This window comes from Serinus canaria, chromosome 6 (assembly GCF_022539315.1).
Source record: "Serinus canaria isolate serCan28SL12 chromosome 6, serCan2020, whole genome shotgun sequence".
NCBI lineage: Eukaryota > Metazoa > Chordata > Aves > Passeriformes > Fringillidae > Serinus > Serinus canaria.
The window spans coordinates 15,837,035-15,855,819 of NC_066320.1; the positions used below are offsets into that span (position 1 = coordinate 15,837,035).

General features: G+C 44.6%; 2 protein-coding genes across 3 annotated transcripts in view; one reads left to right on the forward strand and one right to left on the reverse strand.

The window, feature by feature from the left end:
• Nucleotides 1-3,214, reverse strand: part of PIK3AP1 (phosphoinositide-3-kinase adaptor protein 1) — a 36,504-nt gene extending 33,290 nt beyond the window's left edge. For both annotated transcript variants that reach the window (XM_018910866.3, XM_009087374.4), the window contains exon 1: nt 3,094-3,214. In XM_018910866.3, the coding sequence (XP_018766411.3) occupies nt 3,094-3,106 (13 nt within the window). In that variant the 5' untranslated portion in view covers nt 3,107-3,214. The remainder of the gene's footprint in view (nt 1-3,093) is intronic.
• A 4,309-nt stretch (nt 3,215-7,523) lies between these two features.
• NOLC1 (nucleolar and coiled-body phosphoprotein 1) lies at nt 7,524-18,471 on the forward strand. The gene is made up of 14 exons (XM_018910865.3): nt 7,524-7,660; nt 7,768-7,823; nt 7,901-8,022; nt 9,099-9,214; nt 10,005-10,146; nt 10,660-10,763; nt 11,408-11,558; nt 12,066-12,206; nt 12,595-12,684; nt 13,972-14,118; nt 14,337-14,891; nt 15,576-15,688; nt 16,070-16,150; nt 16,397-18,471. The coding sequence occupies exons 1-14, from the start codon at nt 7,550-7,552 to the stop codon at nt 16,553-16,555; spliced, it is 2,088 nt and encodes a 695-aa protein (XP_018766410.3). The 5' UTR covers nt 7,524-7,549; the 3' UTR covers nt 16,556-18,471.
• The last annotated feature ends 314 nt before the right edge of the window (nt 18,472-18,785 follow it).

Consider the following 18,785-nt stretch of genomic DNA (forward strand, 5'->3'; position numbering starts at 1 on the left):
TGCTCTACAAGAACACCATTCCCCTTAACAGAGCTATACCAGCTCTCCTCAGGCCCTACAGCCTTTTACACACATACAATCAACTGAGGAACGATGCTCCTAAAACAAGAACTGAGAAATAAAATTACTGACTCCACTTGTAGCGCCCAAGTAATGCTCCATGTTCATAAGCAAAAATACGGGAAGTATTGCAGAGCTAAATAAGCTTAAGTCAGCATTGGGACTGTTTAAAAAAAATCCCCCAAAATCTAGAAAGAACTTCAATTGCAACATTCTCCTTTAAAAGAAGAATGACACAGGACTCTCCTTCCTGCATTGTGCTATTATTTGTCTAACCAAATAGTTGCCTTTGCAGCACTAACTACTGTCCAGTCCTCAGAGAACAGTGTAAAAAGAATACAGAAAATTTCAGCGAGGTTTTTCACAATTCTTCAAACATCAGAAAAATTCACAGAGCACAGTTCAAAACACAATGTATACTCTGCCTATTGTAAGCATATAGGGAAATCCTTTGGTGAACACCAAACCTTTTATTTCCTTAAAACCTGCCCTTAGATAGATAGTTTGACAATGCTTTTGACAGGCTGGTTTTGGAAAAGTCTTCAATTAAAGGAAGAAATATATGAACACTACATACAATAGCAAGATTAAAAAAATAGTTGGCTGGCACAAGTCTATCTTTCACACTCTCAAGTATGATTTAGTTTAAATTTTAACAATACCTTGTTACTGGATTCCTAAGCTTAGAGTATTAAAAATACTTTTGTCTCTGTTTACAAAATGTCAGCACTATTAACATACTGCAGGGCATGTTCATTTACTTCATAGAAAATCATAAAGGTACAGCTCTGTTGCAGTTTGTAATGATAAACCATAACCTTTGGAATGCTTTCCAGCTGTAACTGCCTCTGTAGTGTTTAGCTGCACACTTCACTACACAGCAACGATAACAGACTCATGAGATTACAAACCAGTACCATAGAAATGCCTAAGACCTATAATTGAAGTGTAAGGCCCACAAATTAAACAGCACAAATGACATGATACAAATCTTTCCCTAGCTCACAAACCACACACAGAATGAAAGAGGATGAAACAATTCAGTAAAAATCACATACACTCATGGCAAGAATACAGAAGTATGCATGACCATGTCATGTCTTCACAGTCTCTCTCTGAGAAGCAAAAAAGTGAGGCTCATCTCCAAACTATGCCTGCAAGTAGTGAGGTGATAACCTTTAGGCTTAGCCCAAACATGTGATAGTGGTTTATGGCCATATTGTAAGGTTCTGATGACCATAGAAACAGCTAAACAATACTGTGGGAAGCTGGCATATCAGCTCTGGGTAAGACAACATCTTACATTATCAACTGTTATTATCTATTATTTCATTACATAGGCCAAAAGGTTTCACCCTTTTTCAATTTACAGATCACAAAGTTTTCCATTGTACTTGTGGGACCCATAAAGAATATTCAGGGCTTGCAGTAATACACAACTTCTGTGTCATGTTTCACATACCTCTCATAAGTAGATCATGACTTCTCATTGTCCACAGACCAGGTAAAAAAACTGAGACTAAATCCTTCACTCCAACTCAGAGGATCATATGCAGTGGCAAACAATTTATCTTCATCTGCTAGGAAAAAATCCATCTCCAATTCTGACTACATAAGAAAGGCATTATGTAACCTGTTCCAATGTGTTTTGTGATTCTTGTATGGAAGATACAGAAATAATGCTGTCCAAAATAACAATCCTTGATAGATGGGAATTCACTCTTCATGAAAGACAATTGTCTATGGTATAAAGGAAACGCAACTCAAAGAGTCTTAATAATCAACTTCTTAAAAGAGAGAGCACTTCCAGGAAGTCATAGAAACTGCTGGTGGGCCATTAAGAGAAGTCCTCAGCACCTTCCACATTTCAGTATGTGAAGTGTGTGTATTTAAGTGATGAATGATGAAATAAATGCATTCTCTGCATGCATGTAATACACAGTAATAGTGATCACGAGACTTCTTACCTTGAGTGGAACAGAAAATCTTCACTTTAAGTAAAATGCTGCAAACAAGCAAGAGGAAATAGCAGAATCAAAGCAGATAAAATTTCTGCAAACCAAACTTCACAGAGAGGAACAAGTGATTTGCATTACGATACATTAATCTAAAGTTGTTCTCTTTTTAAGGGTCTCTGTGAAATCACCTTCTGTTTATAAGGAGAAAAGTAGTTTTGCCCACAGGTCTCCTGAGGCCTCCGTTTAGTTTATTTTTACCTCACAAGGAGATATGCGTCAATGAAACGCAAATGTTACTTCACACCCTGAGAAAGGCACGTTTTTTCCTTTTTTAGATAAAATTCATACGCTTCCCTGCAAAGAGAGGAACTTGCAAATTGAGCAGTAGCAAGACTTACACAATACAGGCTAAACTCCTCTCCCCTTGAGTTTGCAGCTCATATTCTAGGTAGTTTTACCTGCACATATGTCAGCTAAAACATTTTCAATTACGGCAAGCCAGCTCAGCTTGGGATCCGGTGCCACCGTGGCCAGGGGCACCAAGTCATACTTCCAAAAGGAAATGGTGCTGAAGAATAAAGCAGTATTTAGGAAAAACTGACTTCTCTATAAAATATGACAGAAAAACATGCAAGTAGTGAAGGCGGACAGGGACAAATTACAGAACACTCTCCCTCAGAGTTCGTTGATCTGCCAAGCAGAAGTGCACTTAAGACACAGGAAAGTTCTGCCAGCAGCCGCCCTGAACTCCAGACAAGTGAAGCAAGGCGAGCTAGAAAGCGCCGCAGCCCGGCTACGAGCAAAGGAGGCACCGTCGCTCTGAAGAGCGCCAGGGCTCCCTGAACCCGGAGAGCGGAACCCCCCCCCACCTCCTTCCCCTTGCCCCAGCAGCGGAGCGCCAGGGGCGCGCAGAGCCGCGCAGATGCACCGCCCCGCGGGGGGAGCGGGCAGGGCTCCGCTACGCTCCGCTTGCCGGCACCTTGGCGCTGGGCAGCTGCGGAAAGCGGCGGCCCGCCGGAGCACAGCGGGGCCGCCGCTTCCCCGCGGCTCCCGGGACGACAGCCGCGGCACCTACCAAGGGCTGCCATGGTCCGGGGCTGGCGGGGAAGGGGCCGCTCCCCTTCCCTCACATCAGCGGCGCAGCGAGGCGGTGCATCCCCGCGGCCGCTCCCTCGCCCCCGGCGCGGCACGGGACACTGCACCGCGCTCCTCCCGGCCCCGCCTCCCGCCCGCGGCGCCCCCTGCAGAGCCGGGCACTGGGCTGCCCCTGCCCGGCCGTGCGTCGCCTTTCCGGTACTCGGCGGGACTCTGCCCCCAGGAGGGAAACTGCCTTTTCCAGCCGGTCCAATCACACATTCCCTAGGTGGCCGAGGAAACAGCGCTTCAACGAAGAAAGGCTGTGTTACAGTAATACAGTGGTCTCGAGAAACCTGGAGCAACAGCTGAGGAAAAGAACAAGCGATACCTGCTTTATACTCATCCCTAATCATGTCTTCTATGAGTACGGAAAACTCCTAGGGAGAAGCCAAGTTGCTCCCTACAGAATGAAGTAGCTCGATGTTCTGTGTTTTCATAGAGAAGATGCTGTCTTTCAAATGAAATTTACCAGTTTCTGTAAGACTGTGCTCGTGTTTGAGTACAGAGACAATAAGCAGCAGAAGGACACCGTTATTGTTCAGAGAGTTGGACTCAACTTACTAATTTTGTCACTGAAGACAAAGCAACAGATTCTGCCTAAATTATTCAGCCTATTCCCTTGCCAACTTCGAGAAAACACTTTTAACCAGTGAGATCTTTCATTGATGCACTTCAGCATAGCAAAAGCAGACGCGTCACAATCTGGCTTCCCAGTCAAGGCAGTCAGTGAACATTCTGTATGCAGTTTAATATTACTACTAATGCTACAAGCAGAAAGGGACCGACTATTTTCCAATAATCAACTCTATCTTAGAAATTAGTCAAACTCTCTTGTTACCTCCAAATCTTTCTTTACTCAAAACCTACTTTAAGCTTACAAACTCTGTGCCACTGCCTGTCTTCCAAAACCAAGGTGTTTGTTCTCTCAATAGGGAAGTACTAGGACAAAAAGCATTTCCTGATGATAAAAACTTATGAGTAACCCCAGGTATGCAAAGAAGAAACTTTCCCCTCTGAATCATCCCAAAAATATAGACTAGAGTAAAGAACACAGACACTGGAGAAGCGTGCAAATACAGAACCAACCTGGGATTTATGTGAAAGACAAAAGTTATCTAGTTGGAAAGTAGAGTCTATCAGCAAATTATTTTACTATTATGGAACAGCAAGTATATTTTAAGACCTATTTGAAGAAATGGATAACCACATGTATGACTTTATGACTATTCCACATTATTTCTCTTGTTAAGCTGTGTATTTTCTAACTTCCAGTATAAAAAGTTAAAAACAAAATCATCTTTCTGATGTTAGATGAGAATTTCAACATGCTCTTATGAAATGAGCTTTTAAATCCTTTCTCTTTAAAGACTTACAGTAACACAGAGAGGGTTAGCAGAGTCAGCTTCCAGGGAACACAAAGGGCTTCTCCATGTCTGTCAGTATCACTTAGGATACTCTGCATTTTATTTAATCAATGCAAAGCCTCTTTAGCATTTAAACTTCCCAAATCTCTAAAGGGAAATTAACGTGCCTCCACAAATGAGCTTAAGTAAAATAACTGCTAGTGTGTTGTTTCAGCAACCTCCAACTAAAAACTCAGATAGCAAATCAAGGCAAAAGCCCTTTCACACCCTATCACAGTAGGATGGCCAAACAAACACTTACAAATGTCCTAAAGAAATAATTAAAGGAAAAAAAAAAAAAAAAGGAGAGAGGAAATAGAGGGAACTTTTCATCCTACCTTGCCCAAAACTGACTGTACAAGTCTTTCCTCCCTTCAGTTCACTCAACATACGAACAAGGGGCATTGCAGCATTATTCTCAAGGGTCTGTCTTATCCCTATCCAAAGAAAAGAACTAGATTGCTCTTTCTGGAGCCAATGCTTTTTCTTTTTTTTGCTAGGCACTTACAAGTAGTAACAAGGAAAGTATGTTTGAATACTAAGGCTTCCTCTCTTCACTTTTTCTTGGTCATGGAAAGAGTGGAAAGGCCAGAGACCCCTCATGGAAATGTTCTCTTCTGAGATGAAGTGGGAAATGAGAGGCTGGAGAGCAGTGTGCAGAAACAGACCTGGGGGTCCTGGTCGATGGCAAGCTGAACATGAGCCAGCAGTGCCCTGGCAGCCAGGAGAGCCAAGCAGGTCCTGGGGGGCATCAGGTACAGCATGGCCAGCTGGGCAAGGGAGGGGATTGTCCTGTTCTGCTCTGCATTGGGGCCTCCTCACCTCGAGTGCTGGAGGCAGTTTAGTCACTGTAATACTAACAAGATGCCATGCAGAGCTCTCCCTGCAGCCTTAACAAAAGAGACCTGGCAGCCAGGGGGAGGACTGAAAAGGCTTATGAGGAGTAGATGAGGGGAACAAAGGAATTCACAAGCAGTAACAAATCTGTTGAATTTGCTTGCCTTTTAGATCCCAGGATCTCCCACTACTGTCTTGGGGAATAGAAGGACAAAACGGCTTTCCCTGCCAGGTCATCTGGAGAGCTGCAGACACAACACAGAGGAACACACCCAGAGAGCCGCACACCTTTAAAGAGAAGCTGCCGCACAGCACAGGGAACAGACCTAACTAGCGAAGGCCAGGCAGGAGAGAGAGATACTTATTAACCAGAGGAGAAGCAAAGTGAGCCGGTGAAGCAAACACAGTTATTTCCCTTGCTCTTCACAGCAGTTACTTTACACATTGGGGCTTAAAATAACCACAGTTTACCAGCAAAAGCTGCATCTTTTCCTCTCCAAAGTAGGCAAAAGCACAAAAGTTTGCTGAGCTTTACAGATGAAGCTTGCAGCTATAGGTTACTGTAGAGGGAAACTACAAAAACTAGGGAATATTAGTTCCTGCAAACTGTTTCTTTTCTGCAACACAGCCCCATGTTATTCCATACATAAAAGGGGCAGAGCATCTCAAAAACGAGTAAACAAATCTAACCAAGCCTCAGCTGAACACCCTTTTTCTGCTACACAGACTACAGCACCTGTACAAAATGACAGAATCTTACAGTACAAAATACCACAAGAGCTGACTTCTACTTGCCCATGAGAGCAACCATGGAGCCTTCCAAAAGCACCAGCAACAGGCATGCTTTGCTGACAACAGAGCACACCCAATTGTGTGTCTTCATTAGGCACCGCGGCACAAAACCCACACAGCACAGAAATAGTTAAGTGCAGAGGGCTAGGTACAGGAAATGTAAAAAGCAAAACACTGCCCACCTACCATTGTGGTTTTGACCTTGGAAGCCCTAAATCTAGACTTTAAGAAGAGACCTCTTCTTCCTTGCCCCTTAGCAAGCGTTATAGTACAATCTATTGAAGAAGACCAAGAAAAGCTCCATCCATCACAAGGGCAGGAATAGAGCAATACATCCAGCAGAGCAAACCTGCACTATTACAGGAAAAATATTTCCCTGGAAAAGTAACTAAAGCCACAAGAATATACAACAAGTGAATGAAATCTCACCGGGGTTATGAGTACACTAAGACACTAAGCTTGTCCTGCTCAGCCTCATCTGGGGTTTCCACATCCACCCTTTTCCATAGGTCCAGAAGCTCCTTTTAAGGTCAGGTCCGGGTCTTCAGCACTTACACCTGAAGTGTAAGTGCTGAAGACTTGAGCTACACCTGTTTCACACGCTATCTCCCGCCTTGAAGCCCTTCAAGCCTATATTCTATATAGCCTTGCCTCAAACTCCTTTTCTGTCTCTTACAGGCTGCCACTTCATGATCATGGTGTTATTTTTACCAACTCCCTTTGTTCCTGTACGGATTTAGTAGGAGCATTCAGTACGTTACTGTTTGGGTAGAGCTGCTTCACAGTCTATTTTCCGGAATACCGGCGAACGCCACTAGCGGCGCCGAGCTCTGCCGGCCGCGCTCCAGCCGTGCCGGGACGGGCCGGGCCCCTGAGGGCTCTGCCGGCGCCGAGGCTGCTCGCAGCTCCCGGCTGCTTCTCCTCCCTAGAGCAACCCAACTCCTGCTCTCCAGTGTTCCCCCAGCATTCTCCTTTCGGTGATTTAAAACGCATTACAAGTAGGAGTAAGCTGGTGAGGCTTAAGCGGACTTAAGTTTAAGTCTTCCCGCTTCCAGAGCCGAGCGGCCACTGCCGAGTTCCCAGCCCCCCTCCTGCCTTTGCACCACATGCAGCCCTTTGGCACTGCGCGTTGCCTTGGCGCAAGCACCCACACCGAGCGGGTCCCTGCCCGTCCCCTCAGGCCGGGAGTGGGGCTGCCCGTGCCGCCATCGCGCCCCTAAGCGGTGCCGCACGGGCCACTTGGCAGCGGCAGGGGCGCGGCTGCGGGGACGCGCGTGCACGCACGCACGCACGCACGCACGCAAGCACGCAAGCACGCAGGCGTTAGCGCGTGCGCGCGCGGCACGTGTCGGCGTGGGCATCATGGCGGAGCGGCGCGCGGTGCCCAGCGACCTGTTCCCCCTCGTGCTCGCGTTCCTGCGCGAGAGCGGCTGCCAGGGCGCCGCGCGCGCCTTCGCCAGGGAGGCGGCGGCGGTGAGCGGGGAGCGGGGCGGGACGGGACGGGACGGGACGGGACAGGACAGGCGGGGGCTCAGCGACCGGCTGAGTGACCCTGGCTGACGCGGCCTCTCTCGTTTTAGAAGGAGCAGGACCCCAATGCGGCCTCACTGCTGGACATCTTCACCTACTGGCTGCGGTAAGTCCCCTCGCGGTGCGAGTGCCCCTCCGCCCGGCCCGCGCCCCGCAGGGCCTCGCTCAGCCCTTCTCCCGCAGGTCTCCGGCGGCCAAGAAGAGAAAGCTGGTCCCGAACGGCGCCCAGGCCAAGAGGAAGCCGTCGGCCAGCAGCAGTGACAGCTCCAGCGAGGAGGATGAGAAACCCCCGGCCAAGAAGCCTGGTAGGTTTGTGGGCAGCCCTAGAGCAGACCGGGGCTATGTTTGGCATTGGCCTCTCACGTGCGTTTAGAGCTCAACTTCAGTAGCTCTTCTGAAATCTTTTAGGAGCTATCAGCCGTTAGGTTTTTATTGACTGATCTCATTTTGGCTGGTCTTTCGCCCATGATATGGAAGATAGGTTCATTTTAGTTGAGAGTGATCTCTGTATCTTGTTAAAATTCAGGCACAGCAGCTTCTGTCCCATGGAAGGTTTTAGCCATTCCAGAGATGTGCCAGGCATCCGTACTCACCTGCTGCTTGTGTGAGGTTGCTACACTTTTTTCTTTAGAGCTCGTGTACTAGTGCTACCAAAAAATACATCCCTGTGCTGCACTTTGCTGTGTGGTGAGCTGTATTTTTCCGTTTTATCTGCAACTGTTCTTGTATCTTTCATTAATCACTGTACACACACAAGGTTGTGTGTGTGTAGCAGTAGATTTGCAGGACAGAAAGAATCAATGAGGAGAGGGAGAGACACAGAAAGAAAATATGTCTTCAACTTGACCCATCCTAAATTTGACCCATCCTGAATTTAAACTTCCATCTGATTTTTATTTGATAAGGACAGTTGTAAATATAGTGTAAGACAAAACTATTTTTATATTTTGCTCCACATTACTGAAAAGCAATCAGTAACCAGGAAGAGGATTTGGCCAAAACAAGTTGGGGGTCTGGAACCCTTACACGACATTGCAGTGGTTCTCTTTGCAAGCACCTGTCTGTACTTGTTCAGCAGGTTTCTTTAAGCTGGGTGGTGTGCAGACCCAGCTAATATTATCTCAGTCTGAGGGGTGCTCTTTCTTTGGGGGTTGTCTTTTTGGTGATAGAAATCTGCACTTTTATTTGTGTGTGACAAAGATAAAGTCTAGAATGGTTTTATCTTTTTGCTTGCCCATTTTGGAGCAGTCTGCCACACACTGCTCAAGAAACAAAGTCAGTGTTATATATCCTTTAGCCCTAATACCCACTAGTGCAGGATGTAGGTATGTGAAAATTGTCAATTAACTTGTCATCAATATATGCTGTCCCTTCTTTGCAGCTAAAGCATCAGCTGTGCCGAAAGCAAAAGCAGCTCCTGCAGCCAAGACGGCAGAGAGCAGCAGTGAGGACTCCAGTGATGATTCAGACTCAGAGGAGGAGAAGAAGCCAGCAAAGGTTGGCTTTTCTTTCCAGCAGCTTTAATGCGTTTGACAGTGATGAATAATAGCAAATTTAACCAACAGAATTCCATGGGCTATGGGGCTCACTAGTCCTGAACTGTGAAGTGCCCATGCTGCTGCAGATACAAAGCAAAAAGACATTTCTGTAGTGCAATTTGGACTGGCCCTGGAAAAAATTAAATTTTTGTCCTGCACCCATTTTGTTTCATATTCAAGTCTGGTCCTTGCTCTTATCCTAAGACTGCCAGGGCTTACTTCCTTTGCAAAAAAAGATTTGGGTCGTCTATAGGTTTGTTCTTTATATATATGTGTGTGTATGTTTATGTAAAAAGAGAATCTTCTCTTTGCTTTTTCTTGCTGCAATCTTGGTCTTGAAGTGGAGGCAAGGAAGAATGATGTCAGGGGAGGAAGAGTGATAACATTATACACATTGTAGAGGAGACCAGCTAGATTTGCCCAGTCAGTATTTGCAGTCTTCAAGCTAGTGTGGTCTGTAGAGGGAAGAGAACAGTGCCAGCCTCAGAACTGCCCAATATTGAGGAGGCAAAACTGAAGACCGATGTGCAAAGCAGGCTTCCAGTGCATTTCTGGGAGGTTTTCTAGAGCAAAACTGTTATCCCAGGATTTTCAGACCCTGACCACTAAGCAGAGTGGTGTTTTCAAATCTGAATGGTAACTTCTGTGAAAGACAGCTGTTTCTACATTCTGTGTATGTGTCCACCTTATTAGCCTTGGTTTTTTTTTCATGACTTTAAAGGTTAATTGGGTTTTGGGCTGTTGTTTAGAAAGGTGCAAAACCTGTTGTGAAGCCAGCTGGAACCAAAATCCAGCCTCAGAAGAAAGCAGAGAGTTCCAGTTCTGACTCAAGCAGCTCGGATGAAGGAGCACCAAAGAAGCAACCACCAAAACCAGCAACACCTAAATCAGGTACCTGCTATTGTGTATCATGAGTGAAGTGCAAAGTCAAAAAAGCCGGAGAGGAGTGCTGGGGGCTGTACCTACATACAAAGACATAGGTATTAACAAAGCAGTCTGAAAATCTGCTTTTGCTGCCATTCCACTCCAGTCTAGTCTCTTCTGACATAGAGGTGTAGAACTGAATGTAAATTAAACATCTGGTCCTGAGCACCACATTGTTTGAATAACTGTTTATGTTTTGCATTTGCCATTGTCTTCCCCTGAAAAAGCAGGGAAGATCTTTACTAAGCCTTTAGTTTTGGAACTTCCCAAGAGCTAGAAGACACAGTTTCCAGAAAACTTTCTCTAAGGTTGCAGTAGGATAAGCCAACAGTTTTGCAGTACAACTGCAAAACCAGTACTGCTTAATCTGCTCTGTAGGCTTCTGTGGTTCTTTTTTCTCTAAGATACTCACGGCGCAATGTAATTATCCCTCATCTACATAGCATGTTTTGCAGTGTCCCTTTTTACTTCTCTCAAAAGGAAGTAAAGCTGCCCAGGCAGCTACCAAAGTTGTCAATGGAAAAGCAGAAAGCAGTAGCAGCAGCAGTGAAGATTCTGAGGAGGAAAAGGCTGCACCAAAAAAGGTGAGTTAGGCTATGAAAAACTTCATAAACAGTGTAGAAGTCTAGTAACACTGGGTATTGTCTTGCAGACACAGACTATGCAGATGCTGTGCTCAATATAACTCTTACACCTGCTTCTCCTTCATATGCTGGGATTATGTGCTCTAGCATCTCTCCATGTACTGCTTTCTTCCCTAATGCCTCCTTACTATTTTTTTCTGCTCCTTCCTTTAGAGGAAAACATATTGTTGTGTCATAACCATATTGTGTCTCCATTATATAAAGTTGCTTTGACCTGACTCTTTCACGTTTAGCTATTACTTTGAGTTTTCCACTAGGAAGCATTTAAAAATGCTACCTGCAACACAAAAATTATTATAGTTGTTTTTAATCATGTGGCAGTTGCTAAATTTCAGTCAGTCCTCTTCTCTTTTGTCTGTAGGAGCTCATCATTAGGGGTTCATGGAGCAGATAACAATAGCAGAGGAGCTAGAAAAATAATGATACTTGTGTGTTTCTTAAAATTTGCATTTGAGAATCTCTGTTAGTCTTCTTTGTTTTGTCTTGAGAATTTACTCTTAAGTGAGGCATGGAATTAACAAGATCCAGTTGTCCCCACAAGACTTCTGAAATTTCCTTTTTTAATGTATGTTTCTTTTGATAAGGCTGTTCCCAAGAAATCACCTCTACCAAAACCTGCAGCCCCTCAAGCATGTCCGGGGAAAACCAAACGTGCCAAGAAAAGTTCCAGCAGCGAGGACTCATCTGACAGCTCAGATGATGAAAAGCCACCTGCAAAACAAAAGCCAAAGTCTGGTGTGTAAAAAATACTACATAGTGGTTTTTTGTGAAGTATCCAGGGCCATACAGTTGCAATGCAGCTGATGGGCTAAATGGGCCTCTGATCAGTGAGGTATAACGCCTTTAGGCTTCTGGTAGAGAGCTGGTCTGAGTAGAGGGTCAGTCATCCAAGGTCAGTCTGACTCTCTAACCAGAGGATTTGAGAAGGCAATAAATGAAAACAATGAAAAATTGACATATCTGATTTTTTGTCTGTAAAAGTATGTTGATAAGCTCCTGTTTTTCTAAAAGTGCAGAGATGGTTGGATCAGCTGAACCCCAAGAGGAGAGTTAAACTCAGTAGAAACAAGGAGGTAGCAGTGGGGTGGGTATAATCTTTCAAATTAGAAGCTAGTGTTGGATTGTAGCTACAGAAGGGGAATAAATGGAAGTGTATAGCAGAAGTACTTTATTCTAACTACAGCAAACACGTGCTGCTCACATTATCATGCAGGCATCTGAATACTGTGTTTCTCTTCATAGGTCCATACAGTGCAGTACCACCTCCTCAAGGAATACAGGTAAAGAAGGGCCTTGCTAAAGCTCCTGCAAAAAAGGCTGAGAGCAATGACTCTTCAGACAGTAGTGATGAGGCAGAGCAGGTGCCCTCAAAGGCAGAAGCAGGTATGTTGTGAGAAGGAGAGGATGCAGTACTGCATTGTGCCAACAAGGTTTTTGCAAGGTCTTGGCTTCCTTGAAAAAGCCGTTTGTCTTTGCTCTATGTTGCTATTTGCTCTTCTGGAAGCTTCTGACTAATTTGGAGGCATTCCAAACAATACTGTGTACAACTTGTGGATCTGAACTGTGGTCAGGTTGCATTTGCGCATGCTGATTTGAAAAGTCATTGGGATCTAGTTTAGTCGGAATAAACCAAGTTCTTGCATGGCTTCCAGTAGGTTGGCTGAGTGGCTGGTGTACTGGGAAGGAGTTTTTTCACTCCTGCTATGGTTTGGATCTTGGGACAAAGTTTTGGTATGGATGTGGCCTATTAATTTTAAACTCTCTTTTGCAGGCAAAGCAGTAGTAGCTAAAACAATCCCTGCTCCCCAGAAGAAAGCTGTGACTAACAAGAAGGCTGAATCCAGTTCTGACAGTGACTCAGGTAATTCAAGAAATCAAGTTCTAATTCTTCTGTGTTAATATTTTTACTGGCCAAGTTGCTCCATAGTGATTAATCTAAGAGTTTTAGTGTATGTGCTTAGAAGCTTCAGAGTCTCCATGACTAGCAAGACATGAAATTGAAAACCAGCAGCCTGCTATTCAAGGGGGTGTGTGACCATGAGACAAGACCATTGGCAAGTGTAGAAAAGTCTCCATATTGTTGGATGGAAAGGGCAGGGAATTGTGAATCAGCTTTCTCACAGACATTTAATGGTTAAACTGTTCTTGAGCATCTGTGTCTTAAGATTTTTGGGGTTTGTTATTCCATTGTGTTTGGAGAAGTATTTGAAATAAAAATGTAATCACCATATGAAGTTCAAACTAGACTCAGAAGGTGCCTCCCTTCTTCTGATGTGACCCTAGAAATGGGAGCAGTGTACTTTGTCTCTCGTGTCAACCAGGTTTGAGGTTTGGTATTTCCCATGTAAGTTCCCTCTGTGCTACAATTTCCTTCTGAGTTCAAGATGTTCCTTGCATATCTCAGCATCTCTGGTGGCATGGCAGAGACTGGGTAGCAGCTGCCAGTCTGTCTGCAGACAGTTAGCCCTAGCACTAGGTTGTGTGACACTCCAGTGAGTGTCAGCAGCTCTGTGCTTTCTGGTTTTTTTTACCTAGTTACTCTCAAAATTGCCAAGTTTTTGATTGCTGTTGCTAAAGTGTTCAGAAATACTGGAATAGATCAGGTTTAGTATTCCAGATCCATGTAGCACAAACAAAGGTGTATTTGTACTAATTTTCAAACTGCTATCTCATCTGATAGAAGAATTAGCTAAAATGAGATACTGTGCTGTTGCTGCCTCACTTTATATGCTTTGTCAGCTTTATCTCTTAATTTTCCTATGGCTTTTATGATCCTTACAACATAGATTATTTTTTCAATGTTTCTTCTCCCCAAGTTTAATGATACTTTAATTTACTGTCTCTAAAATTCCTTATTCAGTACCTCTTCCCCTACATATTCTCCAAATATTTGCTTCCTTGTGCATGCATTAGTGAACAACTTAAACTGTTTCCACTTTCTCCCAACAAAGAAGATGTGTGGAAAAATGAATGCTGTCCCTTGACTGTTCAAGTGTTCATCAGATGCTTGCCAGTTACCTAGTGGCTCAGCCTTGAGTCACAAGCCATTTAGCTCTTCACTTACCCATAAATTACATATATGTTACCACTAAAGTAACTTGCACATGAAGCCTATTCACTTGAAGAACTTTTTTCTTTGTCATTTTAGATTCTAGCTCTGAAGATGATAAAAAGAAGGCAGGGAATAAGCTCCCTGTTAAACAACCTGTGATAAAGAATACTTCCAAACCAGCAAAAGTAGTTGTCAAGCCTGGACAAGCAAAGAAAGACCCCAGTTCTTCCTCAGACAGCTCAGGTATTGGGGTGGGAGAGAAGGAGAATTTCTACCTGCATGTTGTTCTTGTTCAGACCTTTCTGTTTCTGGGCAGGGTCTGAGGGTATAGTTGGACAGGAATACCCATTGCAATGTTGTTTCAAGCAGATGATGAAGTGTATCTACACTGAATCTGAATGTTAGTCTTGTGTTAAAGGAATGAGACTTAGCCTTGATTGCTCTTTTTCTTTTCATTCTAGATTCTGATAGTTCTGACAGGAAGGCAGCTCCTGTGAAGCCCACAATTAAAGTAGCAACCCCTGCAGCAAAGAAGTCACCAGCTGCCACAAAGAAAGCACAAAGTAGCTCTGATTCAGATAGCAGCTCCAGCAGTTCTGAGGATGAGAAGAAGAAAGGCCCTCCAGCTAAACCAGCTGGCAAAGTGGCTAAGCCATTGTCCAAACCTACTCCAGCTCCCAAAGCAGACACATCTGACTCTGATAGCTCAAGCAGTGAAAAAGAAAAGCCAGCAGGGAAACGAGCCACCAAATCTACAGGGGCAGCAAAAGCAGCTGTGGGGAAGAAGGCAGCTGCTTCTAGTAGCAGCAGCAGCTCATCAGACAGTTCCAGTGATGAGGATGGGAAGCCCAAAAAGGCAGTGAAGGGGGTGCAGAACGGTTCTAAAACCCCTGCCTCCACAGAGAAAGCAAAAGCATCTGCAGTAGTTGCAAACAACATGAAGTCTAAGCCAGCTGGTGGCAGCAGTAGTAGCAGTGAAAGCAGCTCTGAAGAAGAGACTGGAAAAGTCAATGGAGGTATCACCAGCAGTGTGGGAAGTGGGTCTGTCAGGCAGTGTTACTGAGCTAAGCTTGAATGGAAGATCTTCTGAAACAGTATTCATTCTAATCTCTGTGTGTTTGTGCCATTTGGTGCAGTAGTAAGAGGCTAGTTTTGAATTTGGTGGGATCTTTTTTGTCCGCATTGCATAGCTGCTGACAGTGAAATTTGTGGTAATGTGAAGTACATGTCTGTGTAGTTGTTGCCAGTTGCCATCTGTGCATGCACAAGATTTAGTGACAGCAAAGCAGACTGCTGGAGGACCTTTGTCTGTGTGCAGTGGAACACCACAGTTGATGCCCAGTGCACAATCTCAATCTTTAACCCTCCAGAAGGAAAACAACTAGTGATGCACTAGTGATGTGTGCAAGTACATATGGTATGAATCTGGTACATTTTGGCTAACAGAACTCTAAAGTATGCAGAATCATTCATGTAGGGCTACCCTATTGCATAACATTTTATCCATTTTATCCTATGTTAGGATAGGATGGGGAGGTTCTTGCTGACTCAGAATTTGTTAGTGTCTGGTACAGCAGTCTGTTTTCTGGGTGAAGTAATGCAGGCACCAGTTCTCACACCTGTGTCAGCATTGGGTTTGCTTTTGGGGAATAGCGTTTCCCAACGCTGCCTTTAAAGTTCTCCTGCTGTACATCTAACAGGCACAGTTGGGAAGAAACAGAAGAGGGAAGATGTTCAGGAGCCAGAAACACCACACAGTAAAAAAGCAAAGATCAAAGCCAAAACACCACACACAGTTCCCAAGGTGAAACGGGTGAGTGAGGGTGGACTGTGGCAACTGGCTGAAGAGGCATCTCTGCCTTCTGAACAAGTAGGGGTTTTTCTGGGTGGTTGGGCCAACAGGATTACTTGTATTTTTACTGTCAACTTAAGTACTCTAACCTTGTCTGGAGAACCCTAGGGAGTGCACATAACATAATATTATTCTGGCAAAAGCTGATTGGATATACCTGCACAAGAGCACTCCTGAGCTGCCTGATCTGAAGTGGGGAAAGAATGATGAATCTGAGAAACACTTAAAGATTAGGGTGATGTGAATAGGGTTCTGTATTTGCAGGGCAAGGAAGGAGGATGTTACTAAAGGAACATTGTGTGTTTGTATTTGATTACTCTTTCTCATTTTCTTTTTCAACAGCCGTCCTCTCCATTCCGCCGCGTAAGGGAAGAAGAGATTGAGGTGGATGCCCGTGTGGCTGATAACTCATTTGAAGCAAAGGTAGGGCTAGGTGGTGCCGGAGTGGTAACAATTGGTCTCTGGAAGTACAAGACTGCAGAGCAGTCTCGATGTGCTTCTGGGCAGTGGTTTTGGTGAGACCTTCTTCCACCAGGAGGCGCATGGGAGAGCAGTATCAGCTCCTGTGCCAATGTGCTGGGCTTAGCTGGGTACGGGGAAGTGCAAAGCATTGCCCTCACTCTTGGGTACTGACTTAAATTTCTTTCCCCTCCCCTCCATCCCTCACAGAAAGGAGCAGCTGGTGACTGGGGTGAGAAAGCTAACAACATCCTGAAATACACTAAAGGCAAATCTTTCCGTCATGAGAAAACAAAGAAAAAGCGAGGCAGCTACCGTGGGGGCACTATATCAACCCAAGTCAATTCCGTCAAGTTTGAAAGTGACTGAGAACATTGGAGTACATAAACCATCTGCTCACCAGAACACCTTGGATGGGCATATGGACATTATGGGGTTCAAGCCTGCCTGGAATGATTCCTCCCTTAGCCCCCTATGGGGCAGGCATCTCCAGTGTAGGGATGTGGGAGAATGGTTGGATGTTTCCCCTTTTTATTTCTAATTTTTAGTCTCCTAATTTGAAACCATCCTAAAGTTGGTGTTATTGGCACCACTAGGGTGACCACCAAGACTTATATTTTTTACAGTCTTATTTTGAAAGGCTGGCAGTGATTTTTACTTTTGGTTTCCTGCCCATTTAGTAGAAGAAAGAGAAATCATTGTCCTGTATTTTAACCTTTCAATTTCTTTTTCAGCCAGTTTAACACTTAACCTGTGAAAAGGCAAGTGTTGTCACCTGCATCTGACTAGTTACTGTAAGAACAACAACTTATTTGAGCACTCTGGCTGTTGGCTCCCCAACCCCACCTGACATTTCAAGTTTACCCTTGTATTGTGACAGGGTTCCTTTTCTCTTTTATGGTTTCACCTTGCAATAAATACCTACTTTCCTCTCCCTTGCACTCCTGTGGAGGCCACTAACCAGAGTATTTGGAGAAGCAGTCTCTAAACATGGTTTAGTAGTTGAGTAACAGTATCGATTGCAGTTGCAAGGTGGGGGCTATTGTCAGAAAGATCAAGGTGTATAGTACTGCTGTGGCACTCATAATAACACTTCCATTAGTGTAGCTGGGGAGTGAAGTTGTACAGAAACTTGACTGCATGGGGGTTGTGAAGTTTCACTTGATGGGAAGGGAAAAGGAGACTGAGGAGATGAAGGCCTCTTAGCAAAAGGCAGAGATAAGCAGTGTTACTGTTTCAGAGGCTCTGGCTGCAGTGTGGCATTATTCCTTGTTCTGTCTGAACATATAATGTGCCAGCTTAAATTTCCTGCCAACGGTGTGAGCTTGTTAGGAGTCAAGGTGAATGTATCATTAATGCCTTGAATTTCTGAGTTAGATCACTTGGTCTTTGATCTGTTTTCCATCTGTTAAATCCTTCTGAAGAAGTATCTCCCTAGCACCAGGGCAAACCCTGGTGCTGTAAGGTTTGAAGTACAAGCTAGAAGTGTATGTTCAGTATGGGCAGCCACAAAGAATGAGAAACTTTCAACCTAAACTGAGATTTCATGAGCTGTTGACAGTATAATGGTCTACTGAGGGGTGGGCTTGCATTCACTCTGTTGTGTGACTGCTTCCTTACTTTGGTGCAGCTTGCATCTGGTAGAGAACATTCCCCCTCTGTTAGGTGGGTTAAGTTAACTAGTTTGAGGGGCAGTGGGTTGAACCCACAGCCAGTATGAGTTAATTAGTGGTAGTGCATGTTTAGGAAATGGAGTAGTGGGCTGTGAAATATGCTTACCCTACATGATGAAGCTGCCAGCCACTGAGAGGTAGTGCAGGGCCCGATTTCCATGTTTCCATTCCCTCCCCAAAGGGTGCCAATGAGAAGAGCCTTGTTACAGGAAGCTGTGTTTGTGTGCAAAGCAGTGTCACCTAATTGAGGGTTGGGATGAGACTTGATGAGCCACCCCTATGTACATGAGTGGCAACTTTTTCCAGTGAGCATTTTTCAGGACTTCCCCCCCCCCTTCCGGTTGCACAATCACTGGGGCCTGGCTTCAAGGCTACAGTGCAGAGGGGCCCAGAAGACCGTGGTTATTACAAGAAGGTAAAGGTTAGAGGCCAAAGGAAGGTGGGAAGAGTATTTTCTGCATGGGGATCTTTCTTGTCATTTGCCCCCTTTTTTCTGTTTATCAGGAACTTACATTTGAAACTGTTTAAAATACTTTTATGCTTTGAGGTTTTTAAAAACGTATAAAATGTGAGAATTTAATCTGTCAGAAAATAAAGATTGCTGCCTTTTTAGTCTGAGTGGATCTGGTAGTTAAAGATGTGGGATAGTGGGTGGGAAAAGGGAGGGAACCAGTGCTTGGGGGTAACAGCACTGTCTCTACATCTGTCTACAACTACTTCTTGTCATCTTACTTAAATGATTGTGGACATGTAACAGACCTTCAGAAGTGACAGGTGGCTTGTGCAACTGGTTGGTGAGTGACTGAGAAATTTGGGTAAGATCTAGAAGCTTATATCAAAAACTGGGGCTGCACAAGTCCCTACCCATCAGAATAGCTCGTCAGGTCTTCTCAAATCTGCTCAAATATTGCTGCCAAATCAGTTGT